Genomic DNA, 16,505 nt, shown 5'->3' on the forward strand with positions numbered 1-16,505 from the left:
AACCTTTATTTTATATTTTGATGACTGAAATACACCAAAATCCTTAATTACATTGCAGGCTTACAACACATTAATTTAAAAATTATATTATAATGATACAAATTATTAATTTAATTAGAATAATTACCAACCTTATATAATATAAACCTTAAAATTGTTGTTAATTATTATAAATAGGTACAGTAAGTAGTTCTTCAAATAAGTTTTTCCAGGCATTTCAAATATCAACTCTTTTGCTTAATATGTTCTCTTTGGAATATTTTTACAAGCAGTTAGATTGCGTAATATAAAATTATATTTTATGTTGGCAACAATGGATAATCAATTCTTATCAAATGATTAGTCAAATGTTTACATATTTACACTATTTAAAACTTATAATTAAAAATTATTATTTGTCTTTTTTATAAATAATAAACATTGTAATTCATCAATCTAATTTATTAATTTTCTTTATTCAAGTTACAACATAATTTTACTGTAAAATTTACTTTAGTATCTTTATTAAATAAATAAGCTTAATTTGGTTACCACCATTCGTACCTACAAAATGTATCTCTCTGTTAACCAATTATCTACTCTCATGAGGTATGAATAAAAATGTTTAACATTAATTGTATTTAATTTCATTATTAATTACTTATTTTCATAGTATACTCAGTGAAGAAACTGTTGAAAATCAAACACTTGAATATCTAGTTTCACAACTACACCAATTTTTCAAACGAGAAGATAATTTTAAAGGTAAATGATTAAACATATAATTAAGATAATATTAAATTTATGTAATTTATGTTCTTTTCATGTTAATAATTTTGTTGTATTATCTTTCATTACTATCCTAGAAAGTAATAAACATGAATGTATGTCTTCTATTAATCTTGTAGAATTTTATTTATTCATATTTAAGGTATACTATTCCTTTTTTACCATTATACTCTTTTTAAATTCATAATTAATTATATTTTAATATTTATTTAATTATGATTTTAATTTATCTATAATTATTAAATGTTTATATTATTCACTATAGTTGGTTGTACTTTACTTATGCTGATTCAACATTCTGATTTTTTACTCAATCAAACACAAAAATTTGCTGCTATAATCTTATGTTATGAATTATACCGAAATGAACCGATTGCAACTAATCCTTTAGCGCCTATTTTTATGCATCTCTTGGTAAGATATTATTTTGAATGTAATTATGTTAATGATGTTTACTACATTTTATTTACAGCATAAAAAAGTGGGCAAAAATGAATATGTTGGTGATTTGCCGGTTTTAACTATGCCTGTTAAAATATTTCTTTCCAATTTAATTATGTCTCAAAATTCTAAGGAGTTATTACGAAAATCTGCTAAACAAGTATTAACAGCTCGCAGTGATCCCAGTAAACCTGTAGTAAATACAGCAACAATTCTTAATACAATTAAAGATCGTCGAAAAAATCTTCCACGGACAGCAAAAAGCTCCCTTCCGGTTATCATACCTGATCCTCAAAAAACTGAGTAGGATATTAAATATTTAATTATCTATGTAATAAAATGTTTTAATTTTTAAACTTATATTATATAATATATTACATTTTTATGTTATAGATCAAAAGAAGGAGCAAAACAAGTTTTAGAAATGTTAATTAGTGGACCAAAATCATATGTTTCACACAATTTTAAACCAGAAATGATGCGACTTGTACCACCATTGTATGTGTGCAAAGAAGAAGTAAGAACTAAATAATAAATTAGAAAATAAACCATTTATTTATTATTGTGATGAAATATTTTCATAGATGGTATGGATGAACATGAGTAGTCGATCAAATCATCAGATCATGTATGATAAAACAATGTGTGTATCGACTAGTGCTGCTACTGAAGCACGAGAACTTATGACTAAAGCTCTCAAAACACCTTTAACTTTACAGCAACAACAACATCTTTTAGCAGAACTTGGAAATGATCCAAAACTAGTTTATCATATTGGTCTTACACCTTGTAAAGTAAGCCAAGTTACATACAATTTATTGATGCTTATATACTATTTTATAACTTATTTTTTTGAATTTGAATTTTTAAGTTGCCAGATTTAGTTGAAAATAATCCTCTAATAGCTATTGAAGTATTACTAAAACTAATGCAGTCACATTGCATTACTGATTACTTCTCCGTCTTAGTTAATATGGAAATGTCTTTACACTCAATGGAAGTAGTTAATCGGTATGTCATTATTGTTGTGATTATTATTATTTTTTTTTTTAATAATTGTATGTGTTATTTAATAGATTAACTACTACTGTAGAACTTCCAACTGAATTTGTACATCTATACATATCAAATTGTATTGTAGCATGTGAAACTATTAAGGATCAATATATGCAAAACCGATTAGTTCGTTTAGTATGTGTTTTCCTGCAATCTCTCATTAGAAACAAAATAATCAATGTGCAGGTAACAACAAATTTATAAATAAATATTTTATTCATTTTAAAAGTTTTAATTAACTTTTAAGTGGGTTATTATAATTTAAAATTATATTTGTTAATTAGTAATGAATTTTCACAAATTACTTTTATTTATTATAGGAATTATTTATTGAAGTTCAAGCATTTTGTATTGATTTTATTCAAATTCGAGAAGCATCAGCCCTGTTTCGTCTATTAAAACAACTAGAAACAGGAGATACTTGTAGTATTGGTAATATAGCTGCTGCTGCTGGTATTACACCTAGTACAATTGCTGCTGCTAAAGATAAGGATAAAGATAAAATTGTGCCAAAATAAAAATAGTTTTAATGTGGTCGTTAATTGAATTAAAATGACATCTAATAGAAAATTACTATTAATTTTTACTTTTATGATAAGTGAGACTGTAAAGTGGAAATATAAGTGTAATAATTTATTATAATATGTTTTATGTTTATACTTTTGCTAATTCATTATGGTTGCATTTTTTAATTTATATATATATCAAAATAATAAAACATTATAGTTATATTATAATTGTATTTTATGAATGAAAAATATTATAGAAAATTATTTGCTATCATTTTTAATCATAAATATTTTTAATTTATATTTCTGTTTTAATACATATTAATACATACCTAACCTATGTATTAACATAATTTCAATATTTATAGGTTTAAAACTAAACACCAGTACTAAATTCTTATAATAGTAATTAAAAAATTCTTTCTGGTAGGAAATTCATTTCATATACAAACTTAAATACAACTTTTTAATAACAATTTAAATTTTATCGTGCTAATAAAATATTAGACATTTGTGTAAGCAGACATGTTTTCTTAACCAAGAATACACAACTGATGTATGTTATAGTTTATCCACATAATAAAATATTATCTTTAAACAAATCTATGGTTTAGCAAAGAATATCATTTATATTATTATTGTACCGTTCCATAATTATCTAAAATGTTAATACAGAAATCTTCCAGTAGTACCAAAATTAGCAATAATAGTGAATACAATTTATATAGTATTTATTTAAGTTGAGTCATTATAATAATTAGTTTATATTTTCATTTGTAGTAGTAAGATTAATTGATATTATATCATGCTATAAAATATAATGATTTAAGTGGTTTAAAATATAAAATTTTTAAAACTTCACTAGATTTATAACATGACTCATATGTATATACACTATTTAATATAAAACATATAACATATTTTGTTATAGTTAATTTCTTTTATAATAATGTATATATTTTTGTTATGCTTGTTTAAGTTGTAAGTATGGACAAATTAAAAAAACATTTTAAATGAGTATTTATTTATTTAAATAAATAATTGTATTAGATAAAGTAAATAAATACATTGTATGTTAAAAAATAATAGGAATATGATTTCTTAGTTTTTATGTAAAGTTTTTCCTAGGAAAACGTATTTCTTTTCCTTTAAGGCTGAGACTAAAAATGTATTAAACATGTTTTGATCACTTGGAAAAAATGTATGTTAGGGACACTTCTTATTTGATGCATTTTTATCATCTACTTGTATAGATTTCAATAATTTTATATAACTTGATCTATGTTAACTATTAATAACTAATAAAATTGTTTTGATTATAATATAAAAAATATTTGATAATAATAATGTATAGCTTAACAAGTTTTCTAAATAATTAAATAGTTCTTGCTGGTTACTTGTTGAAACCATATCAAATATTTACTGCACACTGTGAATAGAATTTAAAAAGTTCTCTGAAATTTCTCTAGATGGTAAACATTGTCCAAAAGCTTCAAGCAATAATGATTGTTTGATGACAGACGTAGAAAAATCTTCAAACGAAAGTTTTGTATCGTTGTCACAATCCATTTTTCGCAATACAATGTCAACAAGTTCGCGTACTCCTTCATCTGGATCCTCGTCCTGCGGATGTTTGACCAAACAGTTCCTGAAACACAAAATCCTATTTATTTATTAAGTACTGAATACGTCCTGTGTGATATTTTAACAATGTTTAGGTAATGTTTAAACTATAATAATGTACAGCCAGGTTTTTAAACCTTAACAGACTGAAAATTTCTTCTTTCGTTATAAATCCATCGTTATTTAGGTCGTATATAGTGAATGTGTATTTAATCCGTTCGTCTTGAGTGCCTTTTAGCAACACCGACAACCCAGTTATCCATTCGTCTTCGTGTATGACGCCATCATTTCGTTGATCGAAAAAACAAAATATGCGATCTGTCAAGATTTCCTCAGTTGTAATTTCGAATTCGTTTTGCAAGAATTCTCTGAACATTAACCGGTCGAAGCCCTAAATAAAAACAATATTATGAACGAGAAAAATATAATATATTATAACATTATGTATGAACGTTTAACAAATAACCTGCGTTGGAATCGTTATTAAAGCAACTGAACTCATTGCCGCTACCGAAGACGTTGATTCAGCACCATAAATAGCTACGAGTTTTTTAAATAGTTTGCATAATCCAACTATTTCTTTCCTAAAATATTACAAATAATTGTACGAAACACAAAAATGTCACAGTATAAGTATACTTACTTTTTAATATTTATATTATTGTAATTAAAAAAAATGTACAATGTACGGAAATTAGACTATAAGATGGGTAATTCTTGATATGTTTGTAATTTTAAATTTTAATAAACCTAATACTAAAATATTAAGAAGAAAAAACATAATATATTGTATTTATACCTTAAAAATTACAATAAGATGTACTTACTTCGTAAATCTTGTTTGCTTAAATAAATTATCTACAAAGTTTGGAGGGATAATATGTTTTACTTTCGACATTGACTTGGTTGAACAAAGTTCAGATAATTGCTTGCGTTTTGAATTTACTGTTTTTGCTGGTGGCCATTGTTTAGAACCTCTTATAATTTTAGTTCCTGATTTCCTACAGATAACATTTCAATAATAAATTATTGTATTATTATTTATTACTATTATTCAACTTTAAGTGAATAAATTATTTATCCTCAATACATTACATTATAAAATCTCGAGAAATACATATTTGCGTTATTTTTCAACCAATAATTATAAAATAGGAAAAATTATATATGCTTAATATTCTTAATAATTATAACTTAAAATATTCAAAAATTGATATTACTAGAGGCGGACTGAATATGGTGTACTGGTGTACTTGTATAGCACTCTGGGCATTGGGCATAAACATTATTACTGTAGGTACTATCATTGATTTTATTATATATTATAAAATCAATGGTACTATCAAATGTGATCAATTCTCCTGTTTTTGTAACTTCCAACTTCAACATTGCTATAAATTAATTCATCCCACGGTGGCACGGTGTATAAAGAAGATATCACCAATCTCCACATAATATAGTAGTTTTATTTTTACTTATATTAGTATTAGGAGTACCTATTGTAAAGTATATTCGCATCACGATGTAAATAAATTATCTACATCGTGACCCGCATAGGTATATGAAATAATGATTATTGTAATACATAATTACAGATTGTTTGTTTAATAAATACATTTAAAAGAAAAATATGTTAAATTTTCATGTGTTATATAAAATAGGTATATCTTTATCGACATATTACGTAATTATAATAAAAGTATAACATAATAATATTAGGTTTAGGTATTGTATTTTTTCACTGTACTTCCTACATTTGATATGTACTTATAGTTATTAACTAAAAAATAAATTATAATATGATATTTTGCATTTATAAAAAATATAGTAGTTAATAAATAGGTACCTAGCAAAAAATAATTTATACTTTCATTGAGTAAATAGTAAACAATTGTATAGAACTATTAGAATTTATTATATACAACTAGTACGCTCTAGGTACTATAAGCATTACCTAATAATAGAATAGACTATTCTATTATCAATTAGGTCAGGGGCGGCTTTAGTTATTTGCCTGGGGGGGGGCAATATTTTTTTTACATTAATATTATACAAATTATATACAATTAAATCAATGAAAATATTTGACAAAATAAAAAGTAAGATTTCTTGGGGAGCCATGGGCTCTATGCCCCCACTAAAAACCTCCCCTGAATTAGGTATATAAATGTATAATACGAGTATACCTACTATTAATTATTATAGTCTACTAGTCTAAGTAGTCTACCTACTATAAAGTACATGTAAACGTAATATTAAGTCCAGCTTTTGCATAAAATTGGATTAACTATTTGTACCTATATTGAGTAGGTATTGACTACTGAGTACTGAGTACTGACTAGTGACTACTTCAACAAACTCACCTGATAATCTGATAAGATAAACAACCTACTGTGGACCCGCGGATAATATAATGAATTAGAATTATATTATATTATCCGTGTTGTGGACCTACTGCTAGTGCGTATTACGGTAACAACAAAATACTTTTAAAATGAATTTCACTACAACTACACATGAGACTAAACACCAATAATGGCAATAATATACTTAAATATTGCACTTACGGCTTAGTACATCAAAAACTGTCACCAACATTATTCAATTCATTTTTATTATTTACTAAAAACACGCTATTTTTGGCATATACGCCGTAAATATTGTACAAATATACCTATATATAAATTACACATCACGCAATACAAAAAAAAGACATTGTTGTTTATAAAAATATATTTTTTTTTCATGCTTTCTGTACACGTATATACAAGTACACTAATACATAAAACTACCCGTAATACTTACAAGTTTGACTTTTTTGTCATTGCCTTTTGAGTTACAGCGTCCATTTTCAGTGCGCGTATAATAAGCCACATATAAATAGATACTATATTACTGACAATATTATTGATCAAACATTTTTTATTCACACAATCGTCTATCACACGTATATATATATATAAATATACATATACGATATACCTATCAACTATCATTTATATATATTTATTATTATAGATTACTGGTATTTAGTATTTATTAGCCTAAGAAATAGGATATTTCAAAATATTAAGATTTAAAATACATGATAGGTACAAGAAAGCATATGACTTATGATTCATCATAAAATATGGCGATAATTATTTACATTTTATTTTAATTATGCAATGACACAATTTTAACCATAGACCACACATTAATATGCATAACATAATATTATTTAAAATATAGGTACCTATAACTATACCAAGTATAGGTTATAACCTGAACTACCTACAGGGCCAAACTTAGGGGTCTCAGGGGCCAGGGCCTCAAGGCAGCTACTAAAGAAGAGCTCTTTTAAATATATATTAATAAAAACTGCTTTTAATAATTTGTATATATTCAACATACTTAGATAAAACAAATATTATACATATATCATTATCATAATTATTATAAAATAAATATATGTATATACATTAAACATATAATAACAGATTTATAAAAAAATAATTAACACATTTTTACACGACGAGCTTTTTGTTCTGCGAAGGGGCGTATCACTTCACTGTAGTTCATTCCCTGCATTACCTTCTGACTCAATGTATAACAAGGCGAGTGAAGTAAGTCTTTTTAGTTTTTTCCTCTGTACTTGATCTTAAATAGTTTTTAATTTTTTAAGAGCCGAAATAAATTACCGTTCTGCTGAGCAGTTTGATTCAGGGGTACTCAACAGCATCCTAAGCAATATTCCTATATTTGGATAAATGTCTAAAAAGCCGTTTTCTAGAATAAATTTATATAGCTCCAGTGATGACATTTTTTTTCTCTTTTAGCTTTTGTGGACAACAAATGCGCTTGTAAATGCTAATATTCGTTTTTTATATTCTATATTTCTATTTCTCCGTGCTAATCAATTTATGTGTGATACCTTTTTTCTTTTGGTGTTTACCCGAGGGCTCCGGGAAGGCAAGGGCCCCTAGACAGCTGCCTAGTTTGCCTAGGTGAAAGTAGGACTACCTCTAATTATATTTATGCATGGTAATAGTAATATAATATATTAATATACTATATTAATTATTAATATAATTTTATATAAATTGCAGAAAACCCCTTAAAAAATCCTAGATATGCAACTGATCAACAATTATTGTTATTTCATGTATATCATATAATATAACATGTAATGTATATATTCTATTCTGTGTTGTGTTCTCAAATAACATTGTATTATGTACCGTTGTACTTACTACGCAAACAAAAACACAATACCTATCATACAATAATTATGATATTTAACTCTACGCCACACGTAATTGTATATACAACAATCTAATGGGAATCCAGTTTTACTCATTATAAGTATTCTCAGTTCTGCTATAAGGTATACTTTTGTAATCTAATTAAATGACAATTTATTATTACTGATACATTCCAATAAATTATTCTTTAATGTTTTTACGATTAAATATTAACGAAATATGTTCCTACGTATTTTGTTTTCAAATGTTTTATTATTATTAAGAGTATATTTAATAAAAAAAAAAATCAATAATTATACAGAAGTATTAAAATATTTAATATGTTGTATATCATATATTGTGTACACAGTATGTCTATCTACGGACTTACGATTTACTTATATACAATTGTAACAATTATAAATAAGTATGTCACATGACACTTATATGTATACGTACGGACTCTGTTGCTGACCAATGCAGTATTAACACACACATACAAACACACATATATTTGTAAGGCCTATAGCCAAGCCACCGAATGTATAGGTAGTTAGTCAGATTGTACACCTTAGACATAAAGGATTGTTGGACTCCGTACGACTACGTTAAGGTCATTATTAGTATAGAAGATAATTACCGTAACATTATTTATAAGTATTTAGTATATAATAAAAGTTAATAATACCTGAAACAGAATCCTATTTATTTATATTACATTTAAGATTCCTACATTCTACCCCTGGCTACGGGAACTATATCTATAGAGTCCTACGACTCTCCCTAAATATCTCATATTTAACTGGTCATTCCCCGACCACGTTACAAAATATATTAGCTAAATACCCTAATGTCTATACTGTTCTACACTCCTACCAGCATTTATTAATGAAACTTAACGAATTGTATAGCTTTATTATGCCCATAGGGGTTTATTTATTAAGATAAATTATTTTAGAAGCTCACTTGTTTACAAATATTCTGGAAGGTTTTGAAATGTATTTCAGCTAATTTAATTAATTTATTATATTAATATACTTCTAGACTCTAGTGTAAGTTATAAAACTATATATCTATATGTTATTCTAATTATGTTATGTTATACTACATTATAAAGGTCAAATCATATTGGTCAAAAAAAAAAATGTTATTTTAACTCAATATTAACTTGCAATCATATTATTATATTAGTCTACAATAGAATTATTGTGTTTAGAATTGATGTAAAAAATATTTAGGTATAATATGATTATATGAATAACATCCAGATCTCGGGATTATATCTAAAAGGGCAACAATAATACAATATGATGTCCTCTATTATTATTTATTATGTTTCATAAACATTTTTTTATTATATTAAATGGAATTATTTACAAATTAATTGGATACATACAATCTAAAAATCTGAGTCAGATCTTGAAAAACTCTATAGATATAATATAGCTTAGAGCAGTGGCGTATTTAAAACTTATTTTTATGGGGGTTGAAAAATGTATTACATTATATATTTATATGTATAAATATAGTCAAATTATAAAGTAAAATCTAACTTTTTCTTCTTATTTGCTAAACCATCAATTCCTGTGGGGTGTATCCCCACTCCTTTCATAAATACGACACTAGTAGCTTAGAAGATATTAATAACCAATAAATCCCTATACATAGAATAATAACAATTTCTGAAAAGATTAGGTTATACTAGTTAAAGGTACCCATCATATATAGAAGTTTATCCCTAAAAAAAATCGTGAATGAACTGTGTAGTGTGACCTACTGTATATAATGTGTTAGTGTTTTGAGATCATCTTTCCTAGGATGTTTTCATTTTTTACAAGATTAACATTCCGGGAATTCAACGAATCGAAAAAGACGTACACTTTAGATTATATGTTTAATATATAATTCACAAGACCAAAAGATTTACCTCTTGTCGTCTGTGCGTTGTACATATTTATTCTTTATCCACTGACGTGGTATTATTTATATTTACATCACAATAGTCTCTTCAACGAAAACTGAAAGAGGCGCAACTATATAATTTATAATATTATTTTTTTTTTATTATTATTTATATATATATTAGTATTATCACTTATTTGTTTCTATACTATAGTACTACTATTAAAGGTAGGTATACACAAATAATATATTTAATAATAATTATAATAACAAAACTCATTTGATCGGAATTCAAAACTATCACAATAATATAGTCTTATAAAATAAACGTTTGTTTTTCGACACAAATACACAATGGTTTATTTGTTTTTAAACAAATCGAACGCAATGCATTATATTATGAATACTTAGCAATAAAGCGATAAACATTAAACACAGACGACAATCGTTATGACTTGTGTTTCGTTCGATCGTTCAGCCAACATTATTTGATCACAGGTCCCACCTCCCACACAGTGCCACAGCGGAATCAACGTACCTACTACGAATTACGAATACTATATCATAGTACCTTCCGATGTTTATTATTCACAACAGGATACAGCGCAAACGTATAATAAAAATAAAATAAAATAATATATAGTTAGTCATCGAAAAGCGTTTATTTCCGACGCGGAAAGATTAAATTCAAAATAATAAAACAAATATACAGCATACAAAACCCATATAATAACTGATAACTATGCACGAATGTATGTAGTACGAATGTACGATACTACAATAATTTGTACGAATAATAAAACGCTTTTAAAATATAAATTTATAAATTATATAAATCATTATTATGAGTTTATAACATAATAAATAATTATAACAAATTATAAACTACTTTTTAAATCGTCATCGTTTGTTGTTTCTCCAATTAATATTTCGTTGATATTTTTAATGATTTTCTATATTACTTTGTTGAATTTATCCAAAATCAATCTAACCACTTCACCATTACATTCTTCGATTTTAATACTTTAATCTGTAAATTATTTACAGTATCTACACTTTTTGATAATAATACTAATACACTTATTAACACTTGAACATTACATTTAAAATAGGTAAACATTTAGGCAGATAATATTTCTTACCTCGTGTTTCTAGTTTTGTGTTAAGCAAAAATCCAAAACTAGATACAAAATACACCAAATTACCTTATATCGATTGAATTCCAAAAAGTCTTTTAGCCACTCTCACATATTCAGAATCTTCTTAAAATTCTTTAATTATATATTTCAATTCATTGAAATGTGTACAATAGTATTTTACAACATTAATCCATCATCCATGTACAGTGTACACCAATGTGTTGTTATCGGTCTCGGTGGATTTGGCAATCCTGTATATTTTTCTTAAAGAATTAAAATTCTCATATAGGACATTTAAAAAATGTCTGTGTCATTTCAGAAATTAACTGGTCTACATTTTTTATTATGTGATTTATATTGTATTTCTTTACAATTCATATACATGTTGTGACATGCAACTGTGAGCCAAACAATTTATATGTATAATATTCAGGTATAAAATTTAAATTGAACGACGCTTTCTTCGTATACTGTATAGCCAAGAACAGCGTTAGATATTAAAAGTAAAATACCTACTCGAATTGTCGTGTTTTACATTATTTAATCACAATAATGTATGCATTGCTTTGTCAAATAGGCATATGGATCAATTGCACATAAAAAAAAAGTTTTTATGTGCCAATTACGCTCCTTATATTTTAGGGTGAGTATACCATATTGAGCTTGTATTTAAATTTGCCTAACTTTCAAATATAAAAATATTGTTGTTCGATCTAATTCCATAAACATCAACATAAACAAACTTTACCCTAAAAAAATACTTGAAAATTATTTATTGATCAATTGATTACTGGTTATAATATATTTTAAAACAGTATCAGGAATTTTATGAAACGTTATTATTACGCATATATTGTAATAATGCAAGTAAAATAATGTGAAGAAAAAAATGTACCTATTCATTTATGTATACAAAATTATTGTATTAATACTCAAAACAAAAAATCGGTTAGTGTATTAATTTATTATATAACTATAAGTTATAATTTAGTTACAATTTATAACTAACTAAGTAATAAGTTTTCCTTAAGTACCTATTGTAAAATGTATATAGAGCACAATATTGGTTTATCGATCCTAAAATGTTTAGAGCGCATTAGATTAGTATAAAAAAAGTAATTTTAAGCGCAATTGGTAAATTGACTGTCAAATATAGCTGTGTAATTGTATTACTATTTACCTACTATGTATAGTCTGTGTGAAGCAGTCAAGCAGGGACGGATAGACCCACCGGGATACCGGCATTTTCCTGGTGGGAGTGTGGGACTCTACTTATATTGATGAAAATGGCCAATGAAAAATATCTGGATCTTAGATAATATGATCATGACGTGGGCCGCTAGATTTTATTTTCCCGAGCCGGTTAGGTTATGCCTATCCACCACTGGTGTGAAGTAGATAATACACATTTCCAGAACTATCTGCAGCTTGGATAATTTCAACTATGTTAGCCACATTGCAACGTCCGGAATCTGTGGTTTCATCAATACAAACCCATATTTTATTGTTTATCTACAGCATCACGATAATTTTCTACAAAACCTCTTTGTTGGGTTTATCGGAGTATTCTTTCATTTTCGTAATGTTGATTCACATAGAATATTTTTATTGCATATATTACAATAAAAAAAGGTCTAAAAACGTCATTATTCAATTAATTCATAAGGATATTTGCCACAACCAAAGCATTACACAAATCGTAACTAAAATCTGATATTTTCATAAATGAAAGGCTGTACTTTTTATTATTTTCAATTTTTGCTATCGCCTTTTTATGTTTATTATTTCTTTCCATGTGTTGCAGTATATTGAATTTTTTCACTTGATATTTTGACGTTACAAATTTTACAATATAAAATTAATCCATCGGTTGAAAATATATTTTGAAAAACAACTGTAGAAAATAAATTTGGAAAAACGACTAAACGACAATTAACGAATGTGAACTGACGAACTATCTCGAATCTATGCATTAAGAACATATTTTAATCTGTAGATAGGTAGATTAGTACTTTCATAAACGTTAAATTAACTTGCCATACCAAATACTTAATAAAATATCCAATATCGATAAATATCGCCATAATAAAACCCGCCAAAAATAATTTTAAACATATCATCAACAATGCGTTGTCTTTACATGCCTCTTTCGATTTGTTTTTTATCATTAATACGTATACAAAAGAATCACTTATTAGATCAATTGTAAATTAAGCACAATTAAATAAAAAAGAGCAAAAAGCAAAAACGATAGCTAATTCATCCATTATCTAAGAAATCAAATGAAATATATTTTTATATAAAAATTATATTTCTATTATTATTATTAAAAAAAGGCTTTTGCCTTCAAATCAAAGCCCTAGTAAGTATAGTATTCAGACGACCAGTCGTAAATCTATTGTGATTATTATATGAGTTGTAGTTACATCGTAATTCATATCATATAATCAGTCTATCATTATCGCGACAATGGATTGCATTTTTTAAATAGTAGGTATTTAAAAGTAAGAGTTGGGATAAAGATCATTCAACGAGTCTACGAAGATCCTTATTGAGATATCTCAATATTATTTGTCTGTAGGTACTCGGTACTTATGCAGTGTAGTCTGCAAAGACGTATCATATTTATATACAGAAATAACCGGGGGCCGGGGCTAATAAACACACTTTTCTTGAATCTTTTACGTTCGTTGCTCATAAATCTATTTAATGGATTATCAAACGAATTTTTTTCAATTATATTTATGTTAGCTATTAATTATATACAATCATTATTGTCTAAATTACTAACTATTTAACAAAATTTATGTGGATTATAAATCATATGATGCATAAATTATTTTGTATTAATGTATTATTATTTGATGTGCGTCAGCATGATAACTTGTCCAGTTTTTCTTTATTAAATAGATAATAATGTAGTAAACTAATATTTAGAAGAGATGCTGTTTAATTTATAAAGTAGGTATCTTGTATATAAAATAAAAATATAGCTTTATATAGTTTGGACTTCAATCAGTTTGAAATAATATTAATATTACATAAATAGTAAATACTGAATTTCAAAATAACCATTGTATATCTTGTATATTAGGTATGTCATGTAAATAATTGTCGGACCTGTATTAATATTTTATATTATTTGTTATTATAATAGTATAGAAAATGATTAATGAATAATGATTAATGACTCATGGGTAAAGTGTAAATACTATAAATCAAAAATATTATAAATGTTTAGACAAGGAACGTTGAGGTCTTAATTGTCTCTTACAGGCATAGCTTGACTTCTTTCGGAGGCCCTTCCCCCTTGCAAATGTACGGAGTAACATAATTAATTTTTCAAAAATCATAATGTACTTCTAAGTTCTAATACTTTTAAGTGAAATGCATTTTATGTAGTGCCCCACGGTTCAAATACTTAACTTGTAAAAATGGAAAACCGTATATTTGTCTCAGGCGTGGATCCAAGGGGGCAAGGGGAGATAGCCCATCCCTACCAGTAAATATATTATGGATCCGCGCCTGATTTGTCTATAATACGTAGCTAAATACCAACATTACATTAACTATAAAAGTATAATATAAAATAGGTACATCAAAGAATGTGGACATATTATTGTTTTATACCTATATAAGAATTGATTACTACCTAAATATTTAATCAATGCTATAGGCTAGTGCAGACGTGCAGTAGTGCCTAGTTACATAATTGAATCACAGAGTTCGATGTTGTATTACCATTATTATTTAGCAGTATCTTATCTTCATATATTACAATGATATTTATATTTTATATAGGTATTCAGGATATTAGATAATAATACATATGTTAAAATCACTTTAAAATACGTATAAAACAAAACAATTATAAATTTTAGTTCAAAGTTAAAAATATAATTTATAAGTTGTTCAGTATATAGATAAATGCATAATAATGAAAATAATTTTACACATTTTTTTCTGAAACATTGCAATTATAGTGCACTGGTGTGCTAATCTATCGATGTAACGTTTATTAAGATGATCGATACAATTATTCGCTTAATTAGCACGAACTTCGTTACTTTTTACGTTTATTATTATTTTTTTTATTTTTAGAAAGAAATATACAATCTATATCATATCATGGTCATAATGTCATAATAATGAGTATGATTGCGAGTGTGATGTGCGTTAAGAGAGGAAGAAAAAAAATAATAGAGCATGAAATACATAATTTGAGGAAAGAAGCCACCCAGTGGCCAGTGATGACACTTTCGATTTGATTTAAATCCTTATAGGGAATTAATTTTAGTTAATTTATTCGTTTTTTATTTTTATAATATAATAGATCTCTGCACCAATGACGTTTGAAGCGTTTATTATCGTTTTTATTTTCTAACTAATAAAATATTTCTGTTTCATCTTAAGTACCAAAAATAAATTTAAGTTAATTAGTTCTAAAAAATATTAATACATCTCAAAAAAAAAAAAATACTATTATGGGCGATGTGGCATAACATACCACAGCTTGCGTTTCAAAAAATTATAAAATACGATTTTGTGGACACTGGCATATTATAAAACATTTTTTTCTTTGTATGATCACGCAGGGCCTGTATGGGATTTATATATAAGTAACGACAATGACAATAATTGTAGCAAATCTTTTTTTTCTATTACCTATGTAGCTGTAACCATGTCAAATAGTAGATAATTGTAGATAGGTATTATCAATGCATCAAAATTAGTGATATCCAGCTGTAAATTGGACTTATTTGAATTTATTTTATTTATTACTACGCATTTATGTAACATCGTTGGATTATTTTTTTAAAACAAAAACCATTGTTTTATGTTTG

The 16,505-nt window shown here is 26.1% G+C and overlaps 2 protein-coding genes across 5 annotated transcripts; one reads left to right on the plus strand and one right to left on the minus strand.

Annotated features, from left to right (window-relative positions):
- Window positions 1-356: 356 nt before the first annotated feature.
- On the plus strand, window positions 357-3,002 carry LOC132922108 (CCR4-NOT transcription complex subunit 11). The gene is made up of 9 exons (XM_060985445.1): window positions 357-588; window positions 653-744; window positions 1,034-1,182; window positions 1,241-1,512; window positions 1,603-1,726; window positions 1,794-2,003; window positions 2,081-2,220; window positions 2,286-2,451; window positions 2,586-3,002. Exons 1-9 carry the CDS (start codon window positions 551-553, stop codon window positions 2,781-2,783), a joined length of 1,389 nt encoding a protein of 462 aa, XP_060841428.1. The 5' UTR covers window positions 357-550; the 3' UTR covers window positions 2,784-3,002.
- Window positions 3,003-3,760: 758 nt separating this feature from the next.
- LOC132922109 (calaxin) lies at window positions 3,761-7,263 on the minus strand. Of its 4 annotated transcripts, none has more exons than XM_060985446.1 (5): window positions 7,203-7,263; window positions 5,225-5,398; window positions 4,864-4,981; window positions 4,535-4,788; window positions 3,761-4,422 (listed from the first exon to the last, which is right to left on the minus strand). In XM_060985446.1, the coding sequence occupies exons 1-5, from the start codon at window positions 7,244-7,246 to the stop codon at window positions 4,194-4,196; spliced, it is 819 nt and encodes a 272-aa protein (XP_060841429.1). In that variant the 5' UTR covers window positions 7,247-7,263; the 3' UTR covers window positions 3,761-4,193. The 4 variants fall into 4 exon arrangements, with proteins under 4 accessions (XP_060841429.1, XP_060841430.1, XP_060841431.1 ...); XM_060985447.1 differs by lacking the exon at window positions 7,203-7,263 and adding an exon at window positions 6,761-6,942; XM_060985448.1 differs by lacking the exon at window positions 7,203-7,263 and adding an exon at window positions 6,629-6,717.
- Between the last annotated feature and the right edge of the window lie 9,242 nt (window positions 7,264-16,505).

The sequence above is a fragment of the Rhopalosiphum padi genome, chromosome 2, assembly GCF_020882245.1.
Source record: "Rhopalosiphum padi isolate XX-2018 chromosome 2, ASM2088224v1, whole genome shotgun sequence".
Lineage (NCBI taxonomy): Eukaryota > Metazoa > Arthropoda > Insecta > Hemiptera > Aphididae > Rhopalosiphum > Rhopalosiphum padi.